This window comes from Salminus brasiliensis, chromosome 14, assembly GCF_030463535.1.
Source record: "Salminus brasiliensis chromosome 14, fSalBra1.hap2, whole genome shotgun sequence".
NCBI classification, from domain to species: Eukaryota; Metazoa; Chordata; class Actinopteri; order Characiformes; family Bryconidae; genus Salminus; species Salminus brasiliensis.
Window position 1 is genome coordinate 29,983,016 of NC_132891.1, and position 24,655 is coordinate 30,007,670.

Here is a 24,655-nt window from a genome sequence, read left to right on the forward strand (position 1 = left end):
AGTGTCTAACCTATACGATGCTGCAGAGGGACAGTGAAAGAGAAATGACATAATTCACACAGTGCTGGGCCGACCCGCCTGTAAGCGGCGTGGAGTAGTGGGGGGTGTGTCTGTGTGTGTAAGCAGTCAGAAAAAAAGAGAGTGAGAAAGAAGGAGAGTGTGTGAGGGGGAAATGAACACACTACACGTAGGAGCGAGACCTATTTTTGAGGTTGAATAATGGTGTATGCAAATGTGGGGTGAGGGGGGTGTGTGTGTGTGTGAGGAGAGAGTGAATGGGTTTTGTTTACTTTTCTAATCTAGCCTGGCCAAATGCTTTACTGGAGCCGTTTGGGGAAAAATCTCATTTACACAGTTTCCCCCCTTATCACAAATGCTGTCAATCAGCCCAGACAGTTAAGGTGGGCTTCTTTCATTTTTTACTGGAGCTAAAAGGCTAATGTAGCTAACAAGTACTGAAAACGTGAAGCCCACCCACAACCACTGTGCTAACTGCATGCCTGAACCATCACACACTTTCCTCAAACTGTGTCACGTCAGATTTTTTTAGCTGTTATACACTTTCATAATGCTAGTCCTGTTTTTCACCGTTATACACTTTCATGTTAGTCCTGTTTATAGCTGTGTTATACACTTTCATAATGCTAGTCCTGTTTTTCACCGTTATACACTTTCATGTTAGTCCTGTTTATAGCTGTGTTATACACTTTCATGATGCTAGTCCTGTTTTTCACCGTTATACACTTTCATGTTAGTCCTGTTTATAGCTGTGTTATACACTTTCATGATGCTAGTCCTGTTTATAGCTGTTATACACTTTCATGATGCTAGTCCTGTTTATAGCTGTTATACACTTTCATGTTAGTCCTGTTTATAGCTGTGTTATACACTTTCATGATGCTAGTCCTGTTTATAGCTGTTATACACTTTCATGATGCTAGTCCTGTTTATAGCTGTTATACACTTTCATGATGCTAGTCCTGTTTATTTATAGCTGTGTTATACACTTTCATAATGTTAGTCCTGTTTTTCCCTGTTATACACTTTCATAATGTTAGTCCTGTTTTTTCCCTGTTATACACTTTCATAATGTTAGTCCTGTTTATAGCTGTGTTATACACTTTCATAATGTTAGTCCTGTTTATTTATAGCTGTGTTATACACTTTCATAATGTTAGTCCTGTTTTTCCCTGTTATACACTTTCATAATGTTAGTCCTGTTTTTCCCTGTTATACACTTTCATAATGTTAGTCCTGTTTATAGCTGTGTTATACACTTTCATAATGTTAGTCCTGTTTTTCCCTGTTATACACTTTCATAATGTTAGTCCTGTTTATAGCTGTGTTATACACTTTCATAATGTTAGTCCTGTTTTTCCCTGTTATACACTTTCATGATGTTAGTCCTGTTTATAGCTGTGTTATACACTTTCATGATGTTAGTCCTGTTTATAGCTGTGTTATACACTTTCATAATGTTAGTCCTGTTTATAGCTGTGTTATACACTTTCATAATGTTAGTCCTGTTTTTCACTGTTATACACTTTCATAATGTTAGTCCTGTTTTTCCCTGTTATACACTTTCATGATGTTAGTCCTGTTTATAGCTGTGTTATACACTTTCATGATGTTAGTCCTGTTTATAGCTGTGTTATACACTTTCATAATGTTAGTCCTGTTTTTCCCTGTTATACACTTTCATGATGTTAGTCCTGTTTATAGCTGTGTTATACACTTTCATGATGTTAGTCCTGTTTATAGCTGTGTTATACACTTTCATAATGTTAGTCCTGTTTTTCCCTGTTATACACTTTCATGATGTTAGTCCTGTTTATAGCTGTGTTATACACTTTCATGATGTTAGTCCTGTTTATAGCTGTGTTATACACTTTCATAATGTTAGTCCTGTTTATAGCTGTGTTATACACTTTCATAATGTTAGTCCTGTTTATAGCTGTTATACACTTTCATGATGTTAGTCCTGTTTATAAATGTGTTATACACTTTCATGATGTTAGTCCTGTTTATAAATGTGTTATACACCTTCATAATGTTAGTCCTGTTTAGCTATGTTTACTTTACACACTTATAGATAGCATATGGGTAAGGATTGGTAATGGTATTAAAAAAATGAATCCCATTAAATCTAGGCTGAAATAGCACTCACTCACTCTATGTAAGCTGGGTGTTCGCTGTCTCTGGTGGTAAGTAATCAAACAGACTTGCTTATGAGGTTTATGACACTGCGTGATCCATTGTTGCCTATAAAAATAGGCTGGGTATGTGGATAAGATTCAACGTTTGGAGATATCTGCTTGCACTGTTTGCAGTGGCATTAATGTTGTCAGGCTAATATCAGCAGAAAAGGCTGGATTGGAGACGGGGGGGTGAATCCTATTCAATCCTGATTCTAGCCTAAAATAGCGCGCACACACACACACACTCGCACTGCGCTAGCTGTGTATTAGCGTAGTGTGTTTCCTCCTGTGGGGGTTTAAAGCATTTAAGTAGTTTGGGCATGATAGCCTACTTTTAGATGGACATCTTAAAGAGGAATTCCATTGACTGTTGAAAATGCATTGCATAATTTAACAGTTAAGAGGAAAACCAAGTCGTTCAGATCAGTTTGGTGAGAAATGCTTTGTTCGGAGTCAGAACTGTTCACAGTGGTGGTAAATAGAACTAGACATCTTAAGAGTTTAATGCCTTTACAAGCCACCTTACAGAAAGTCAGCCCACTAAATGGTTAGCTATATTCTGCCTGATGCCGGAGACATTGTTTTCTGATAGTTCTGATGCAAAGTTTTGGCCTGAAGCTTACTTTCAAAACACATCTGCAGTGAAAAGAGCTAGAAAACATGCAGTTGGATGTTGTGAGATAAAATAGTCAGATTTTACCATCATTGCTTTATATTTTCAAACTAAAAGACACATGGACTGTTGGTTCACTGCTCATTTTGGGTAGTAATTGAAATGGCTATAATATGACTACACTGTGGCTACATACACTTGGTTCCTATCACCACCACCATCTCAAACAATGAATTCTGCAGAAATGCCTACGAAAATCAACAGAATTCCTCTTAATATAAAATGCTTTGATTTGATTAAAAATAGCTCATTTTAAAAGACAGTAGTTTTTAACAGTTCAGTTAAAAACGGCTGATAATGAAGATTTCAGTGTTGTTACTGGAAAAGAAATTGAAAATGGAAAGTCTGATGTCTGATTAACGCAGTCTGCATAGAGCTATTTGATGGAACACAAGTTACCATTGTACCATTAGCCCCGTATCTCCGGTGCAATACTAAAGAAGCAAACCTCAGACACCAAACCCGTGTTGGCCGATTGACCAAAAACTGTGCAGGCTTGATTCTTCACCAAACCAGGCCACCGAACGCCGGCACTGCTGCTCTGAAGCATGCTGCTGAAGCACAATCATGTTGAAACTGAACAAGGCAACTGAGGGGATTGTAGCAGCATCCTGCAGAAAATAAACCTCCAGCTGTGGGCGGTGGTGAAGTGAAGAAGTGAACTTAGCCTGACAAAACGAGCTCTGCATAAAGTAGGGAACCGCATTATGGAAGAACATCAAACTCTTTATGCGCACCTACTGCTTGTTTTTTTTTCCCAGCACGGCTTCAAAAAGCATTGAGGATCTGTAGTTGAAGCTCAGCCGCTATTCTGCTCTAATAGGTCCCAGGTAATTCTTTATCAGACATTAAACAGCCTCGAAATAAATCAGCTACTATTTTTTTCTATCAGAAAATTTGGCTCTGAGCCAAACTAGTTCGATCTAGTTCACATTAAGTTTTGGATTTTTGTGGGCTTTAGACACAAGCAGCATTTGTGATAATACAGTGGATACTGGAGTACTATAAGCTAGAAAACAAAGGTATTTTTAGATGTTTTATTCAATATTTCAAGCATTTTTTGGGAGCTATAAGTAAACCTCTGATGGTAAATAATATCTGTCATTATGGTGGGTGTAATAATCAGGGGTCAAACTGGGACCAAGTCGCCACCACCCCTGTTGTAGTGTGGACAGCAAACTGAGCTGAGCTCCATTTATTTAACTATATTATATATATATATATATATATAAACGATAACCTCTAAATAATCATACGTTCTTAACAGTAAGGCGAAGGCTAGCTAGCAGGCTAGACTCCACAGCACAGGTATTTCAAAGATTAGGTGATTTGGTGACTTTTATAATTAATTTATAAACAGTTCTGACCAGAGGATGATAGGTCCCCCCCCTTGTGAGTCTTGATTCCTTCCAAGGTTTCTTCATCCAGCTCATCAGGGGTTTTTCCTTACCACTGTCACTGTTGGCTGCTCACTGCTCACTTAGGTTTTCATGTCTTTTTATGTTGTTGATTTATACTAGTAGCCAGCTTAGATAAGTTTGCTAGCTAGCAGGCTAAACTCTACAGCACAGGGCGTGTTCTAGCTAACTCAGGCTCAAATCACACACATTTCAAGGATAAAGCCTGATATCTGAGAGCACAACGTCGAGTGAATGATCTTAGGTTTGGTTCTTTAGGTTTGCACTGGAGCGACAGGGCTAATGTAACTTACAAATAATGGTAGCTTGTTTTCCATCAAACAGACAGAGCCAGAATGAAGCAGTGTGCTAAACGTGCCTGAAAATGAAGCAGACTGGTTCATCCTTGCTTGGTCTTTTAGTCAAACTCTGTGTTGCTAAACGTTTTTTTTACTACTTGTTTTCAGAGCTTGACATTAACAATCAGTGAGCACCCACAGCATATCCAATGCACAAGACAGAAGAAAGACCAGAAGCTGCTGAGTCAAAGCTGCTCTTACACACTTCAAGAACGCACGTCGAGGGTCACTGTGCTCCGCAGGGTCAGTCTCTGCTTCCTCATTCGACTCTCATTTGAGATTGCTTCAGGTACGTGCCACACATTTCGAACCCCAGTGCTCCAAGAGCCCACAGAGACATGAATTCAGAGAGCTTAACAGCAGCCATTAAAACTGCCCATTTAATGCATAATATTAGGCCTATTTTCAGCATAATTAGGGATAAGGACAGACTAGATATAACTTGGAGTGCTTCTCAACAATTTCGTTATTACCATTGTGATTAATATAATTGCACCATTGCCCTGGAAACGAGCTGAAAAGAGGCCTATATTTTCCAGTCCTGCACTGTGTTGTGCTTTACATGCACCCTAGCTGCATTTGTGTTGTGTGCTGCTCTACAGCACGAGCGTACAGCTCTTTCTCTTGGAGGAACGTATTGTTCCTCTTGCTTAACGCTCTCACACTCCTACGTCTCTCTCCATCTCACACACACACACACACACACACACACACACACACACACACACACACACATTACACATCTGTCACTTGCAGCACAGTTGTTTGTTCTCACCTTTCAGAGTGTCCCTCTTACTTTCCTGTCTCTCACAGTCTCTTCCACTCGTGCAAATACACAGCATTCTCAATTTCATTTTGTCAAAAACATAACTGTCACTTTCTATTGTCTGAACGTTTTGGTGGGACCAAGAGAAGTAAAACACTTTGAATCAGATTCATATTCATAAAGTGGCTCATCATGGCTGTGATTAGCACACCACTCTCTCATTATTGCTAAGGATTTTTTTTCAGATGACCTTAGTAAAGCCAATTAAACAGGACATGTTAATGGCCTAATGCATATTAATAACCCACACTCGCCTGTTAGGGTGCAAAATCAGAGCCATGGATTCTAAGAAGAATCTGAGGTAGTCTTTGGTAAAAATGAAGCAACAAATACACAATAGAAAACATATATTGACTAAAAATATAAATAGAAATAAAAATGGAAAGTAAAAGCATCCAGATATACACAAACTGCATGGATTTGCTGCACAGTAAAACCTTAACATAAGTTAATATAAGTTAATAAAAACAGATATTTGGGATCTCCTAAACTGATTAAGTCTAAACTAACACAAATATGAATAATTTGTGTAAGATCAACGTTTGGATGGTTTCTGAGCTAAGAATTTATTAATGAATTTATAAAACGTTGAATTGTTGCAATGCAGTTTGGTGACCCGTAGAGTGTGCCTTTTGTTGTGGAAACTCACACCTGGCTACATTCCCAGGCTACCGGTTACATTCCCCTATGTGTTCACTTGTAATCTCTATAGTATTGTTGTTGCTTAGTCTGAGTGTTGAAGGCTATAACTACAAGTTATTACTGAGTGTGCCCTTATGGTGGCTGAATGCTGAATTATGCCATCAGTATTTGTGAAGATGGCAAATGTTAATATGTCAGTTATTAAAAATCATCGTCATATTAATGGTCAGTAAATCAATGTCTTAAATGGAAACAACTACTGTTAAATCCCAGGTCTTCAAATATAAACCCAGTATCTAGTTCCCGTCCTGGAGTTTGAGCTCACTGAACATTAAGGGAACAGTTAATGTAATTCATTTGTAATTCAGTGTCACACCTACCAAAGATGACAAAGTCCAGGACTGGAAACTGGATTCAAGGTCCAGATTTAAAGATTTTGAGACTTGTGTCAACTTAGAGTTATTAAAATTCACATCACTCATTATTATTATGTTATATTACTTATGACATGTAACATTTAACAAGTCCAATGTTTGTACTCAGTTCAGGATGTGAGGCAATCAGTTTTCTCAAAACGTTTGAATTCACTTAACTTGTTTATACAGTGCCAGTTACGACTCATTAACAGGACATGCAAATGAGAGGGAAGCACATTAGTGCCACATATCATGCAAATTGAGCGCAATTTACAGACTAGAAACACTGCAATTTGGTCACTGTATTTAGTAAATGTGAATGGTGCTCTTTGGTTGAAATCCTAACATTAATATTTGGTTAACAGAATAACATGTAGCTAGGTTATAGCAGTATGGTACTAATAAAGCTTGAATAAAGAAATAGGATGCAGAGGGGCTGAGGATCACATTGTGTTAAATCAGAACACAAAAGACTAGGGTACTAGATTGCATCAGACACTGAAGACCGTACCAGTGATCTGATTGGTCAGCACAGAAAAAAATTGTACGTTTCTTGACTGCTTCGAGGTCGTTCAACTCAATCCTAGGGCGGTTCTGATAAGGGAATGTCGGCCAATACCAAGATCCTGCATTTGTACATGTATATCTGACATTTATAATATTAAGATTTATAAAATATAAGGGTTAGTACTGGAGGGTTGCTCCACGTTACCAATATGATTCTGAAATCATTGTGTATCCCAGCTTAAGGTGCCTTAAGCCCTTCACATACAAAAGAGGGTGCGCCTCAGGCATCCATCATGCTACAAGAGACTGCATCTCCCGCTGAAAACAACAGTGGAGTGTAAACAACCTATTAAAAAAACTGTTTGGCACACAAATATATAGACTCCCTCACCTCCTCGGAGCACAAGCACGTTGACCTCAGCGCCAACAGGCAGCTCCTTGAGGATGTCCACCACCTGGGCGTGGCTGAGGGTCTGAACGTTCTGCCGGTTGATCTCCTTGATGACATCGCCCTTCAGCAGGCCACGGCACCACTGCGCGTCCAGGATCATCTTCACCTTCTGGCCCAGGGGGCAGTCTGCGATGGCGAAGCCAAAGCCTCCAGGCCCCTTCACCAGCGGGACGCTCACCAGCTCCGGCTGCAGCAGAGTGGACTCACCAGGCATGTCTGGGTAACGACCATTAATCGGGTAGTGCGGGTCCTGCGGCGAAGCGGCCACCTCAGGGCCTCTGGGCTGGATGTCCAGCAGCTGTGAAGGTGGGACAGCATCACCTGTCCCATCGTCGCTGGCCCCAGCATCTTCTGGGAGCGGGTAGCCACGGCACAGCACCATGTCCACATACTGGTTAATGGCGACAGATTGAAACATCTGCACCACGTCAGCGTGGGTCTTTCCCAGAACACAAGCGCCGTTGATGTCGACGATCACGTCCCCTGGAGGAGAGAAAAGAAAAAGTCAGATACTAAACCTTGAGAAGGTGAAAGATGCAGTGGATACTCCGGACATTTGTACTGAATGCAAGCAGAAGAAACAGTCCGAGATCTCTAGAGAGCCAGCAGGGTGTGATATGGCTGCACGCTAACGCTTACTGTGTTAAGCTCTGATAGAGCTGAATTGATCAACAGTCAAGATCTGTGATTTGAATCTAGTATGAAACTGCAGTGTCCATAGTTTTTACAAGCTTTTTACGGAAATAATATTGGAATGAATAACCTTCTATAATTTGCAGAATCTGGAGCTTTTTCAGTAGTAGTAGTCCTGTTTCAAAATAATGGAGATTTAATAACAAGACCTGGATTGATCCTGTAGGAATCAGTCAGCCAAATCAAACCTCTGGTAAAACTATTCATTATATTCAGATAGCTAGTTAACACGATTTGCATTTCTTGAAAGAACTACAACAGTGCTTGAAATGTGGCAAGTACTTGTTAAGGAGGGTGCTAGGTGGTTGCTATGGTGTCCCAGGAGGTTGCTATGGTGTCACAGGTATTTGCTCTGGAGTTGCTATGATGTCCCATGTGGCTGCTAGGTTGGTATGATGTTGCTAGGTTGTTGTTATGGTGTCCCATGTGGTTGCTATGGTGAATAGGTTGTTCCAATGGTCCTAAATGTGGTTTCTATGGAGTTGCTAGGTGGTTGCTATGGTGTCCCAAATGATTGCTGTAACATCCCAGGTGGTTGCTAACGGGTTGCTTAGGTCTCACTGCAAGTAGTCGCTAGAGGGTATTGGGTGGTTGCTATGGCATCCTAGGAAGTTGCTATGGTGTTGCTAGGTTGTTATTTTGGTGTCCCATGTGGTTGCTATGGCGTTGCTAGGTGGTTGCTATGGTGCTGCTAGGCAGTTGCTAAGGTGTCACAGGCGGTTGTTATGAGATTGCTAGGTGGGTGTTATGATGTCCCAGGTAATAAAATGTATTAAAAACGATAAATCAGATCATCTCCAAAAATACATAGCAGACCTCACAGCGTGATTATCTACGAAACAGCGTTTTGAACCGTGGCTGTGCGTTAAGCGTTCCCGGCTGTCAACAAATTGCGCATATTTACTATTTGTCATTTATGTATCCATGTATCCATAGCTTATGCAGCTTAAGCATCCACCTTTAGAAGTTGCACAACACACTGGATACCCAGACACACCCAGGACATGCTGGAGACTTCTGAGTAAAGGCTTCTAAGAAGGCGTCACACTCTGGAAACGGCCTTTAAAAAAAAAACAAAAAAAACTTACTACAGAATACTGAAACTCTGAAAACGTAAAATGTAATTTCAGGAAAACCGTCTTGGCGCAAGCTTCTCTCCTCTCCAGCCTCAGGGGAATACACTGATATAAAGAGTGTATATGGCAGAAAAGAGAGCTGCTCTGCTCCCTCAGAAAGCCTCTGCTTCAGTGGGGAGTCTGAGTCTCACCACACTTCAGCTGCTCTGTATAATGAGGCTCTCTCTGTAGGCATGCACAGAGGGAAACTGGGAATTTTTTTTTACACGTCTCACTCACTTAGGAAAATCGCTAGCGTTTTGCCTTCTTTTACTTTCACTGTATGTTGTATTATCCTAGCCAGTGGACAAAGGTGTCAGAAGTATTCACATTCATTACTCAGGTAGGAGTGGAGATACTAGGGTTTAAAAATACTTCTATAGAAGTTGAAGTATCAACTTAAGCTTTTTACTCCAGTAAAAGTGTAAAAGTACTGGTTTCAAAACTACTTAAAGTAGAACAGTAAAAGTAATGTAAAGGAAAGCAGAGGCCAAAAGCTTAGGCTGCGCCACGGGGGTCTATAGTGCACTAAAAAAATGTTCTAAAAGCCATAATAACCATAATGTTCTATTAAAATGTTGATGTTAAAAATGTTGGGCTGCACTAGGCTGCCTGTCTCAGCTGCAGATCTGTCCATTGAAAATATATTAATACATAATATATAAATACATTTTATTAATATCGGACATATTAAAGGAGCCTATAAGTATTGTAATGGTGCAGAAATTCAAACTTCAGAGGCGTGTGATCAATAAGCTTTATTGGAAGGTAAATGTGGAGCTTAGTTTGGACATTTCACTCCAGTTCTCTTGAGTCTCTGCCACAGACATCGTCATACTAGACTACATACGTCTGCCATGTCCTTGCTGGAGTGTGACGTGACCTGTGCAGGTGTAATGGATCGCTTACAAACCAATAGAGTGTCAGAATGGTAGATGTTTATACTTCTCACACTTTCCAGATGGCCCAATTAAGGTAAGGTAATTTAAGTAAGGTAACAAAGTAATTGTATTCTGTTACTTGACACCTCTGCCAGTGGACTGGTCAGTGTAAAGGAGGGGGCTATATTTTATACACCAACTCATAAAATGATTTTCTTTGTTTCTTTATTTCTATATTTTACCACTGTTTAAGATGCCGCTGAAGCAACATCACTAGACAGCTCAACACGCTCCGAGGAGAACACTACTGCATTGTGCCGAATGATGAAAAGACAGGCAGGGTCATCCCATGGCTAGTGTCAAAACCTTTGACTGGACTGGATGTTCAAATTTTCACCTACAAATAAAACAGAACCGCGTGGACTATAACGAGTCTGAATACACATCACCACTAATCCCGATATAAAGGAATGTCTATGCATATTTACATCGATTTAATACACTGTTACCAAACAACCGCTGTTGTACAGCTATGTGTGGGTAGCAGCTAACAGACTCCAGCTACAGCGAACACAATCCTTGTGCCACATCCTTCCTCGTTATTAATAATGCCACATGGGCCTGCTCCTGCGCTTACTAGATACAATTCGCTGAGCGCTATTTTAGCATCAAATTTACATTTTAGTTGAATTATTTCAATTAGATGCGCGGCCTGAAGTCTCCTGGGGAAGGAAGCGCAGAGGCATTCATTTCCTGCCTTTGTAATGGAGGGCGGTGAGCGTTTGCGCTCTGTAATTATCGCTCAATGCAGCTCTGTGGTAATGCCAGTTCCCCTGGCACACACACACACACACACACACATTTGCACCAATTGTGATTTATATTACCACTGTCCACGTGATCCTGCAGATCACAGCAGGCCACTGAATGAGGTTTAGGCAGCCCAGCAGTGCTGCCACTGTCTATCAAAATGAATGAGGGTATGACAAAGTTCAGGCTTCAGGTTTTTTAGCAACGCGTCTTCCTGTTGTCCATTTTCATAATTAGAAACATCACACAGTACCAGAACCCACATAAACAAGGCTATGGCAGCTACAATGCTACATTGCTAACTGGTTAAATACAGACTACCATTGCTCGTTGTATCCAGTATATAACTAAAAACTAAAGATCCCAAACATGTTCTGGCTGCTTGCCAACATTCACAATCAAATGGATTGTGTGGATTTGGTGTTTTTATGAACTGCTAATGGAAACATATTATCATCAGGCCAATTAGAAGCTATCTTCTAACTTATAATACATCAAAAGAATGTATCAAATCAAAACCGTGTTTTTTATTGGACAGTGACGATATAAGCATATATTATTTAACTGTAGCATTTATTTACTTCTAGATAATTATATTGTTATAATCATGAGGCCATTGTTACTGTCAGCCCCTCTGTATCGTGCCCTCTCCTGGGGCGATGCCAAGCCGCTCGTGTTTCCGCTCATGTTTTGATTCACGGACTCGGTTCATGTTCGTTTACGTCATGTGTGTTCAGTTCAGTGTTCGGTTCTTCTTCATGTTCACGTATTTTGATTCATGTTCAGTGTTTGATTCTTGTTTAGCTGATGCGTTTCACCTGAGGCTGTGGTACTTAAGGGGCTCCCACGCAATACTCGAGGCCGAAAATTAAACTAAACTAAATGGATTTGATGTTTACGGTCCAAGAACCTCAAGGTCGTCAGAGAGGTTACCTTCCGATATCCGGATAGCGTTAGTGATGCTGTTCATGGGCAAGCCTCAATACCAGGTCTGTTTGGCATTGCCGTTTGGTTCTGCAGCTGGTCCCCCAGCTCTCGTTTCCCTATCTCCTAGCTCAGCTCCCGGAGTCCCACCAGTCTCATGTGTGTTTTGTGTTGTCCCTTTAAGTTGTCACTGTTTTGTTTTCTTATATTCTGTTAATAAATTTACTTGCATTGATCCATCTCTGTGAGTGTTCATCCCTCTGTGTCTGGCTTAACCCGTCATGACAGTTACAAAGTGTTTCAATCTAGTCAAAAACATTAAAATGCTTTTTGTCCCCCCATGCCATTTCAAAATGCTGACTTTTATGTTGTGTGAATATTTCCTGATGAGCGGACCAAAACAAACAAACAAAAATACTATACTTTCTTATAATTATTACCTTATTTTACTATTTTATATTACTAGTCTTTATATTATCTGAGTCTTAAAACACATTTTAACTTCTCCTGTAAAGTTACCGTTTCAGAGATACCAGGCTACGACGACAACAAGAAGGTTTAACAATGGTATCCACTCTAGCATTTAAGAGTAAATGTCCTGAAGGCCAGAAAGACTCTCCCTCTTTGTATCGCACTGTGGTCAAGGCTGTGCTATGAAAAGAGACAATACGGAGGAGCCAGGTACAGATTTGAAAGGATGACGTTTCCTATTGAAGACACGTTCTTTTGAGCTGGAGTCTATTCAGTCTGCTAATGTGTAAAAGGCTGTGTGCGTATGAGGAAGCAGACCCACCAGAAGCGATCTTGTTGTCCTGCGCTGCCGGACCGTCCCGCAGCACGTTCTTCACCTGCAAAAACTCATCTGGCCGGTCCCCGCCGATGATGGTAAAGCCGAAGCCCTGGGGGCTCTTTCTCAGAGCTGTGCGCAATATCACTCCCTGAAGCTGTGACGGGTCTCGTGTGAAGCCTCTCACACCAATCTCTTCTGTTAGAGAGAGACAGACAGAAAAAGTGAGTAAAATGTGCTTCTTTTATTAGCAATTAGCAAAAAGTGTGACCTGGGCAAAGGTGAGGGCATCTTACAGGAGTCTGGAAATCACAGCCTGCACAGCCTTTTTGCAGCCTGCTACGTCTCTCTCTGTTCTTGTATTTGGAGTTTTTCCCCCCTATTCTGTGCTGAAGGCCTCTAGCTGTGAGATATCCTTGGTTCATCTGGCTACACAGCTTGTTTAAGGCCTATGTACAAATTCTCAGAGACGTTTAGGTCAGAGGACTGTGAAAGCCTTGCCAAAAGCATCTGTATGTGATCACTTCAGGCAGTAAATGAAGGATTTTTATGTGCATTTTGGATCTTTAGCCTTTTTCACAGATGGTTTTCACATTTGTTGGTATTTTGTGGAATTCATTCTTCCCGCCACCCGTCCAAGGTGCACTTCCTTCTTTTTGCCAAATGTACCTTTGCCAGTCATCAGTCCACAGCACAGCCTGTCTAGATGTTCTGCAGCATACTTCAAACATTAAGGTTTTTGTGAGTTTTGCTTTCTAAGAATCATCCATGAAGATTTTGTTTAATGGTGAACCTCATTCTTCACTCCAAGCTACTAACTTTTATGCAAGTTCCTGGAAGTCAAATGGGGGTTTCGCCACACTTCCCACCCACAGCTCTTATCATTCCATACTGTACAAATCCCAAGCTGAAAATGCTTGCCTATATTCTCATAGCCCTGCCCTGTCCATTTTCTTCAGGTCTTTAGACAATTGTGAGAGGAGCACACGTTTGAGGAGTGCTAGTACAAGGTTTGACAAATTAGGAAATTTCTGAAGCTCGGGAAATTTGAAATTTGATTCAGCTGACAGTTACTAATTAAAACCAATTATATGAATCAGGCCTGAAAACCATGTCAAAACAACATCCAAATGTCCAAACGTTTGCACAGGCCAGACTGAGGCTTTTTTAATATTATGAAATATTGTGAAATATAATATTTAATATTATGAAATAACCATGCATTATATAATCATTAGTATTAAGCAAATGCTGTAGGCATATGAATCTCAACTGAAGAGAGAGTGGGAGAGAGAGGGAAAGAGAGAGAGGCTGAGAGAGATAGAAAGACACAGTGAGTGAATTAAATCTCTAAGCGAATGAGGGGAAGGGGCGGGAGTGCTGTAAACAGCAGCGTAGATTGCATTGATATTCAAGCCCATTCATTCCTCAGCACATCAATTACAACTTACACTTTACAACCACCAGCATATGAATAAAACTGCCGGGCTTAATCGCTCTCTAGATGAATAACTAATAAATAGCTACTGTAAGAACATGTGCTAATGACACTTGGCTCTGATGACATTGTTTTTTCTACATCAGTATTGGGGACAGGAGGTCGATGTAGGATCTGCTTGTTAACTGTGTGATTACTCAATCCCTCCAAGACTGCTTTATGATCTGCTATGCTAGACTGCCCTGCTACCCTGCTCTGCTGCACAACATGCATATAAGATCTGCAGCAAATACTGTGGCCTCCCTTAGAGCATACGTTCTAGCACCACTGTACATATACACATATACTTGCATGTTATCTTAAGTGGCTTAGAGCCACTTGGAAAGATATAATGTTCTTCCCATCCCGTCGTTCTGCTCGAATTACGCCTGGTTAGAAACCAGACTATGGTGGAAATGCTCTGTTCTATCAGCCAGAGAACCACACTCCTTTATCTGGGTCTAGACCAGCTACAAAGGGGGCATTCAGAACCGAGCAGGAGGCTAGTGCTAATACACACAACACTAAGTGATCAGACTGCAGAGTTGTAAAGGAGCTGGGAGCTGAATGATCAGGTAGGTCAGTCAGACTGGACTGTAAGAAATTAAACACTATAGAGTGTCGTTTAAAAAGTTGCTCCAAACAAAGTAAATGAGTTCAGAATTTAGCCTGATTTTAGAAACTGTTACTAAAAATAGTTGAGTTTATTACTGTGTATTAGCATTTCTTACCTAAATTGAGCTATGTTACAGATCGGGTGAGATCAGTATCGGCCAATAGTCAGCATTAAGACACTCGGATTGAATTGAGGGGTAAAAAACCTTGATCAGGACCTCGCTAGTTCTGCCTGTATTTATTCTGCTATCCTGACTACAGCATGCGTTTTCTATGGCAAGATATATGGCACCAGATATCATTTGTATGCATCAGCATACTAATATAAGTTCCTTGAGAAACTTTTGGAGGTTCTTCAGTTTGAAACTGTGGAGGAACCTCTTATGGTGCTTTGAAGAACATTTAAGGAACCTTTTTTCTTCTTGAAGATTTCTCAAAGTACCCTGAGAAACCTAGAAAAAGCTCCAAAGAACTCCAAAACTTCCTGTTTGAGGAACTCCAACAACAGCTCGACATCAGCATGCAGGAGCCCTAAACGAGTGTATTCTCTGAACACTCACAGAGCCACAAAGGAAAAATGGAATGAGAAAAAAATAAAGGGGGGGGGGTGTGTGTGTGAAATATTAATCATTACATATTAGTATCTGATATCATTCCATGATTCGCCAAGCGTGCATCCCATTTCCTGAGGGAAAGATTGCTCATTTATGACTTCTATCTTGGGCGACCAGCACTGTGTGTGGTGAACTGACTGAAATCACGAGTGCACACGCACGCACGCACGCACGCACACACATTCATACACAGCAAAGAAAAATCCTTGCTGGAACAAACCTGAAATGGCAAAGGTAAACCTTCAGAGCATGTTTGCATCTGAGAGAAGGAATGAAATTCAGAATCAGAATCAAACTAATTGGATGGTGATAATGTGATATTTCACAGTGCACTGTATCGATTCTTAATGAATCTAAATCTAACTCAAATTGATTAGTGGTGTACTGTGAGATTTCACAGTGCACTGAATCGTTTCGTAATGAATCTAAATCTAACTCAAATTGATTAGTGGTGTACTGTGAGATTTCAGTGCACTGAATCGATTCGTAATGAATCCGAATCTAACTAATTGGATAGTGATAAAATGTAAGATTTCACAGTGCACTGAATCGATTCGTAACGAATCAGAATCAAACTCAAATTGCATGGTGGTGTAATGTGAGATTTCACAGTGCACTGAATCGACTCTTAATGAATCAGAATCAAACTAATTGGATGGTGATAAAATGTGAGATTTCACAGTGCACTGAAACAATTCGTAACAAATCAGAATCAAACTCAAATTGATTAGTGGAGTAATGTGAGATTTCACAGTGCACTGAATCGACTCTTAATGAATCAGAATCAAACTAATTGGATGGTGATAAAATGTGAGATTTCACAGTGCACTGAAACAATTCGTAACAAATCAGAATCAAACTCAAATTGATTAGTGGAGTAATGTGAGATTTCACAGTGCACTGAATCGACTCTTAATGAATCAGAATCAAACTAATTGGATGGTGATAAAATGTGAGATTTCACAGTGCACTGAAACAATTCGTAACAAATCAGAATCAAACTCAAATTGATTAGTGGAGTAATGTGAGATTTCACAGTGCACTGAATCGACTCGTAATGAATCAGAATCAAACTTAAATTGCATGGTGGTGTAATGTGAGATTTCACAGTGCACTGAATCGACTCCTAATGAATCAGAATCAAACTAATTAGATTGTGATAAAATGTAAGATTTCATAGTGCAATGAATCGTCTTGTAATGAATCCAAATCGAACTCAAACTGATTAGTGGTGTAATGTGAGATTTCACAGTGCACTGAATTGACTCGTAACGAATCAGAATCAAACTCAAATTAGAAGGTGGTAAAATGTCACAATGGACTTGAATAGTGGTACATCTTAAAATTATAATGTAATGAATCACTTATAAAGAATCATAATAGAAGTGAATGGTGGTGAATTTTGAGATTATAATGTACGGAATCACTTTCTTAAGAATCATGATCAAATGGTGGTGAATTTCGAGATTCCATGATGTACCGAATCGCTTCCTAGAGATAGTAACTGAATTGCTGCTGTTCACTGATTCTGGATCAGCAATAGATGCTGGGTTTAGAGGGCAGCACGGAGGCTAATAGGAGTCACTCATGTCATCAGCAGCAGATGAAATGCCCCTGTTCTTCACTCCATTCCTCTCCTTGGGCCACATCAATCTGATTATGCAGTGCAGGCCTGGAGAGCCGCAATGTCACCGTGTGTGTGCATGCGCATGTATTAGGCCCTTAATGCAGGTTCAGGCCTCACGTCGTCAACATCTGTCTAGACATGATCAGTTTCTGTCATCGAATGTGCAGAGTGTGTGTGTGTGTGTGTGTGTGTGTGTGTGTGTGTGTGTGTGTGTGAGTAAAGTGGGAGCAGAATGATGTTTACATCTACTTGATTAACTCATCACAAAGGGAATGCGTGTGTGTGTGGTGTGTGTCTCAAGGGGAGTTGATTATAAAATGTCAGTGTTTAATTAAAGTGTGAAAGCAGTGTGTGTGTGTGTGTGTGTGTGTGTGTGTGTGTGTGTGTGTGTGTGTTTGTATGTATGCGCATGTGTGTGTGTGTGCTGTGGAGGTCATGGCTAAGGCACCAAAACACTACTTTACTGACTGAACCATGCAGTCCTATGCAAAAGTTTGGGCACCCCTTGGTTAAAATAACATGCTTTTGCTAATGTTCTAAGTGAAATTCAGTGGATAGAAGTTGATAGAAGTGAGCTGCTGTGGTTCCTAAACGCTTCCACTCAGACCTATTAGCTTGTTAGTGCTATGGCTTGTTCACAGTATTCGTTAGGAAAGGCCAGGTGATGCTAATTCCAGAGCTTTATAAACACCCTGACTCCTCGAACCTTGTTCCAGCATTCAGTATTCTTTACTGCCACGCAGGAGAAGGCTATAAGAGGATACCAAGCATTGTCAACTTCCTAAGAGAACTGTTTGTAGGACTGCTAGGAAGGCAAACTAAAAGCCCAGTTTGACTGCAAAAAAGATTCCAGTCTATGGAGTGGTGGTGCACTATTCTACTGTGCAGCGACACCTAACCAAATATGACTTTCACAGGAGGGTCATCAGAGGAATATCTTACATATGTCTTTACAACAGACTGCCACATCATCTGTTTGGTCCCATATTGATACAATACCCACATCTTCCAACTGTTTTTCTGTACTGTTTACTAATGTTCATTTCAAGACTGAAAACTATGACAAAAAAATATTCGTCTGCGGCCTAAAGCAAGATGAGAACCAACCAAAAAAAAGTACAACAAGAACTATGACAAACCGTACTACACTTATCGTCAACAAATACAAACTAAAGGATTGACAAACTGACACATTAGCCGTACCACACTGTATCCTTATCACTGAATATTCGAGATTTGCCCCTCCTGTTGCTCACAAAAAAAAAAAAATTCTACTAAAATCCAGAACCTAAAATCTCTGAAATTACATTTTCTAAATCGTGGAGGAACAGAGAACAAGCTACAATCACTACATTTGTTTTCCTGAGAAACCCTGTTGGTGTTAAAAAGTCTTGAAACCATGCAGAGCTCAAAAAATGTGCAGTAAAAATCAGGAGTACCTGCAACCTAGACATTTACAGAGAGGTAAGCTTATGTTGCCTTCAGACTCTCTTTTTTAAGGTTTTGCAGGCAATGTACATTAACAATGTTTACTTTCACTTTTGACTTTTTAATGTGTTTAATGTGAGGTTTTTTGTGATATAGCTAAAGGGTGCCTCAAGAGCAGAGCTGCCCAAACTCACAACTGGCAAAACTTTTTTGTCTTGGGAGGCCAAAGTGTCTGCTTATGTTTATGATGGGCTGAGGGCCATAAAATACAGTTCATTAAACAAGAAATGTGTTTCATATTAGAATGAAAGGAATAGGAAGGTAAATACAGTATAAGACTTTTTGCTTGTCTGTTCTCTCATTAGGGTCACTTTCCGGTGGGCTAAATTGATGTCATCACAGGCCAACTTTTGGCCCATGGGCAGCTCAGCTCTTGAGCTGGGGGTCAGTAGTGGACTGCTATAATGAAGAACAGACTGCCAGCTAAGCATCAGCCTGCTGACCGTGCAGCCACAAGGGCATCCAGAGTATGATGTTATATAGCAAGTTACTCTGGACACGGCCAGGCTTGGATGAGGTCAAAAAAAAAGAAAAAGTGAGAGAGAGCAAGAGAAAGATAGAGAGAGAGAGAGAGAGAGAGAGAGAGAGAGAGAGAGAGAGAGAGAAAGATAGAGAGAGAGAGAGAGAGAGAGAGAGAGAGAGAGAGAAAGGAAGAGTGTTGTGCAATGTGAAATCAATACTGCAGGAGTGGCACAGTGGAGTGTAAGAGTCACACACACTCACGTGGGCAGCACAGAGATAAGCTAAGTGTATGATCATGCAGATCAGCACAGAAGTGAACACACACTTTTAACACACACATACATACATACATACACACACACACACATACATACACACATACACACACACATACACACACATACACAAGTAACAATTGCTGATACACATGTGCAAATGCACACATACAGCTTGTCTAGTCCCTGTAGAGAAGTACTGCCAGCAGAATTGGACCGTCTGGAGCAGATAAACATAAACATATTGGCACCATGCCTAATGCCAAATGTTGACTAGAGGGGTATGAAGCCCCCAGTATTGAGCTGTGCAGCAGTAGAACTGTGTTTTCTGGAATGACGGATGGTGCTCCATAGGGGGTGAGGTGGGGTGGTGATCATCCAACATCCTGACCTCAGTAACGCTTTTGTCATTGACTGAAGTCTAGTAGAAAGCCTTCTTCTCTGGACAGTAGTGACAGTTACTCCAACAATGCCCTTGATTTCAGAAGAAACACTGAATGAGCAGGTGTCCCAAAAAATCCTTGCTTAATACGGTAAATCAGGTGAGCTGGTAAAAGGTCATGGAATAAAGAAATCGAAATGTAATTAATAGTATAGTACACAGTTGTATATGTACTATATAAAAATATGTAATTACATGTAATAAATAATACATGCACCTAAACCTAATGCCAAGCTTAACTTCACTAACCAAAGATAAAATGTTCTTTTCCCTTTTAGTTAGCTTTAAAAAATAGACCAGGGTCATTTTGTTGGTCCATATATAGTTTTCCTATAGCCAGGACATCTCAGAACACACACACACATACCAGGCACACACACACACACAGACACACACACCACACCACAAGTGTACTACATACAGACTTTGATGACAAAATTAACGAGTTCTTTCTAAGAAGTAGAAGCGTGGGAAATGCACACCTGAGGCCCATATGTTTTAATTAGTGGAGAAAGCCTGAGAGCCTAGTGTTCTTTTTCGTCTAAATAAATTGCCCCTACTGTTACTGACGCTTCCTGAGCACTGCGCTTTAAATTGATTTTCCTTCCCACCATGTAAAAAGTGGTGTGATCTGAGCAGACAAGTTTGCTGGGAGCCTGAGGCTCGAGCTGAGTTTATCTCTCTTCCATCACACGTGTTTAAGCTGTCTAGACAGATAGCAGGGTGACAACTGAGGAAATATTTATCTAGTTATATGTTCTATTTTTTAAATGTCAGCACATCTCAACACCACTTATGTTTCACAACAGTTATCTTTGGTCTAGAACAGCCCATTGTTTTGACTGGCAGTTCCAGACATACCGGTCAGGTTTCAAACCCTGACATCGATCTCAGGCCAGCTAAGTGATCTGGAGAAGGGAATTACAACTTGGCCAAAATAACCATACATTTACCTGGGTCATGTTCACTGATTGTCATTGGTTTTACAATATGGATTATTTAATACTGAATTGTGAGTCTGAATGGGAGACCATTTTGAACCCTGGAGAAAACAAAAGGCCTAATGTGAGTGGATGGGTTGGTTGGCCGGGTGGGATGAGTTGGTTGATTTCGGTGGGTTATAATGGGAGGGTTCGGTTGTAATGGGTGGGTGGGTTGTAATGGGTGGGTTGTAATGGGTTGTTTTGAATGGGTTGGCCAGGTGGGTTGGGTTGGTTGATATCGGTGAGTTGTAATAGGTGGGTTGGGTTGGTTGATACCGGTGGGTTGTAATGGGTGGGGTGAGTTGGTTGATTTCGGTGGGTTGTAATGGGTGGGGTGAGTTGTAATGGGTGGGTTGGGTTGGTTGATTTCGGTGGGTTGTAATGGGTGGGTTGGATTGGATGATATCTGTGGGAATGGGTTGGTTGGGGTGAGGTATTGGTTGGTTGGAGTGAGGCTGGTTTTTTGGTTGATTGGGGTGAGGTGGGTTTGGGCAGTTTTGAGTAGGTTGGTTCAGGTTTGGTTGGATAGACAAACTGCTGGATGAATAGATGCACATAAAAAGGTGATAAGGTAAAGATGAAATTAGCATTACCATCATTAGCATCATTTGTTAGTGCCCTCATTAATACCAATAGACCAAACAGTCACTTGTCTATTCCAGTGCATGTACATGTAATTAACATACCAGTTGTTGACCATCTATCTGAATGCAAACAGTGGCTATTTATGATTTGTTACAACCATTTATGAATTAATGTAAAATCCATGTAGCTATTTGGCATGCATTCTGAGGACAGGCCCAGGACAGCAGTGATCATGAAGGACTGGACTCTGTAACTGCAATCATGCTCTGTTTTGCTCTCGTTCTATCTGAAAATGCTTCAAACAGTCTTTCAGGCTCTGGAAGAACAGAGCGCTGGGAGAAGAGGCTTGTCTCAGAGAGTGAGAGCGTGCACGCGAGAGAGAGATTTGAGCAAGAAGAGGAGGTCGCTTCCAATTCGCCCGATGCCCGTCAAAATGAGACGTGCACAAAAGCCTGCTGACACTCGAAACGGTGTGAGCGAAACACAAATGACAGGTACGCCTGAATCAGTCACAATCCCTTCTCTGCTAGTTAATAGCGCTAACCTTCTGATGTCGCCCAAAGCGGCGGTGGAAAGGCTTTGAGGCGGAGGCTTGATGGAATTCCTGGCTACAGTCGTCCAAATCAGTCATTCGTACGAGCTGAAAAATAATTGGCCGCCAATAAAACACTTGTGCTTTTGACTTTAACTAACCGGAGGCTGTGTGGATGTTTTTTTACATTTCCATTTAATTCATTTCATTTTCCTTTCTTTTTAACGCCTACATTCCTATTTCCTGAGCTATAAGAGCAGAGAGCATTCGCTGGATCTAACAGAGGTCTGAACCTGTATGAGTTTGAACAGCTTTAGCTGGGTTAATGATGAATGAATGAGTGACTGAATGAAGAGCGCTGGTGATGGGAGATGTAGGAATGAAAGAGGGAGGTCAGCGTTACCTGAGACTGAAGCTGCCACCGCTGCTCCGGGCTTACTGGTCGTGGGCGTATCCTGGCTGAGCTTCTTTTTGGCTTCCAGCACGGGGTTCTCAAACTGGGTCCTCTGATTGATGTGGCTGCAAAAGAGAAGAAGGCCGAAGCAATGCTATCAGAAAAGCCTGATAAAGTTCACACTTTGAAGAACCAGAAAATGGAACGATGGGGCTAATCTCCAAGCCTGGCCATCTAAGCTACAGGCTGCTGCAGTCTCTTACATAGAGACGGTTTTGTGAGCGGTGCCCTTCTGTCACATGGCTTTACGCTAATTTTACACTCCAAATAAAATTACACGCCAAATTCTGTATGTCCAAATTGCTTCACAAATGTCTTTCATATTCAGTGTGTATGAATTGGCATCCTGAATTTGTGAGGAGGGAAAGAAGAACATGTACAATTACCCACAACTTTTCCGAACATTGGCTAGAGATGATGTATGTATGAGTGTGTATTCATTAGTATTGGACATTACCGGATTATATCGGATTTTATCCCGCCAGCCCCCCAGTACAAAGTCCAGGTAAAGTCAGAGTGAGCCCATGTGTGAACAGAGCAGGTCATTTTCTGGAGAATTCACAGTGGGTCACGCTGTACCTCATACACACTACACAGGCGCAGTGCCTTGCCTAAACCACCTGGAACATTTCCTGTAATGAGAATGTATCTGAACCCCCAACTGAACACTAGATGTGTGAAAGGGCAACCACGGAAAAGGTCCAGATTCTGATCCTGATTCTCCGAACATTTTCCGCAGTTCATATGTGATAACGGCTTTAAAGGGAAACTCCCCAATTTTCCCAAGGTTTCAGCATGATCAAATGGTTACGATGATAAAGTTGAGAGGGTAAATTTCTCTTTTGTTTGGTGTGAGCTGCTCCATTGTAGAGAAGCAGAATTTCTCACAGTGGTGGTGATAAGAACCAGATGTCTGAAGCCTTTAATGCCGCGAAAAAAAGCTACAATCACAATGACGGCTATTGCAAACAATGTTATGAATATGCTGCCTGATGCCAGAGACACTGTTTAATGAGCATTTTGGACCGAAACATTTTATTAAAACACATGTGTTCGTTTTTCTTCCCAATTTTAGATTGGGTGATTGTGAACATGGATTTACGTTTCCAGGTAAGTTTGAAATCCCAAGTGCTTTTCTTTTCTATTTTTCCAAAAAAAATAAATAGCTTGAAAGTACTCTAGTCTCACAAGACTTCCCACAGTACATAAGGTACGTTTTACTAACTTCATCCAGAGTTAGTCTACAGCCACAAGGCTGTCTGGACACAACATTTTCCCTTCAAAAGAGCCCATCTAGGTCTCCCACTTCCCCATTTTAAATCTGTAGCCCTGCCCCCAATCTACCTGGGCTCTACCATTACAATAGACGGGATAAACAGAAAATACAAACATATAAACACAAGATACCTTCTTCTCCCCATTAGCCAAGGGCCCATCGGCTACCATAAGAGAGGGAGCTGACTGGGCCGCAGCCCCCCGGTAGGTCCTTGAGGAGCAGGTTCAGATAAGTACAAACACACCCAATACCCCGTGTCCATTAAAATGTCCCAAAGCAAGTTTGGTGATGGGTCAGGCATTCAGACTTCATCACAGGGGCCAATTAGGACTGACACAAGCCTCCTCTGAAATATGCGCAACCAGCCACCGCCTTATTTCCAACTGCTGCCAATGGCAACATCACTGGGCAATCAGCGTACTCTGAGGAAAGTGCTGGGTACACAGCTCTGATGCATCGCCTAGCAGATGCCTAGGCCGGCCAGTGTCACAAAGAAGTGATATGGGTAGAGAGGGAGCCATCGACCCACCAGGAGAAATATAGGCCAATTGTGTTCGGGTTCTGGCTGATGATGGCAAGCAGCATGACCAGAGATTCGAACCGATATATATGTTTAATAGCAGTATAATAATAATAATAATAATGGTCAGGGGGATGCCTAACTTAATAGACCATTATCACACTTCTGCGTTCATTAATGCGGAAACGGACTCCCCTGCCGGGTCTTGGTGAGTATTTTTAATGTGAAATGTGAAGCTGTGTCTCTTTGCTGGCTTGTTGTTCAGGGTGCTCGCTAATATCGCTAATGTTTACATGGACTGACTGGGAGGAGTTAAACCTGCCATATTATTTTGCTCCTCTAAAATAAAGGTTCAGTAAGGGCTGGTCTTTAGTCTGTCCAGTCAGAGATGTAAGAGCCCAATAAGGATTTCTGAGGGAGACTGGACAACCGGGGAGTGCTCTGTTAAGCAGTGCAGATGGAAGTTCAATAACACTTCTATTCAGAGCCAGACTTGAAGACGCAGCGACTGTGATGAAGCTCTATTAATTTAGTGGTTAAGCTGATGCCCTAAAGGCCTAACCAAAGGGAGAACTTGCTTAGCCGCATCTGCCTAGACATGACAGCGAAATCCTGATTGGATGATT

General features: G+C 41.2%; 1 protein-coding gene across 2 annotated transcripts in view; it reads right to left on the reverse strand.

The window, feature by feature from the left end:
• Positions 1-24,655, reverse strand: part of magi3a (membrane associated guanylate kinase, WW and PDZ domain containing 3a) — a 206,513-nt gene that overhangs the window by 22,099 nt on the left and 159,759 nt on the right. For both annotated transcript variants that reach the window (XM_072656512.1, XM_072656513.1), the window contains exons 8-10: positions 22,183-22,298; positions 12,686-12,877; positions 7,410-7,952 (exon numbers count right to left, since the gene is read on the reverse strand). In XM_072656512.1, coding sequence (XP_072512613.1) covers positions 7,410-7,952; positions 12,686-12,877; positions 22,183-22,298 — 851 coding nt within the window. The remainder of the gene's footprint in view (positions 1-7,409; positions 7,953-12,685; positions 12,878-22,182; positions 22,299-24,655) is intronic.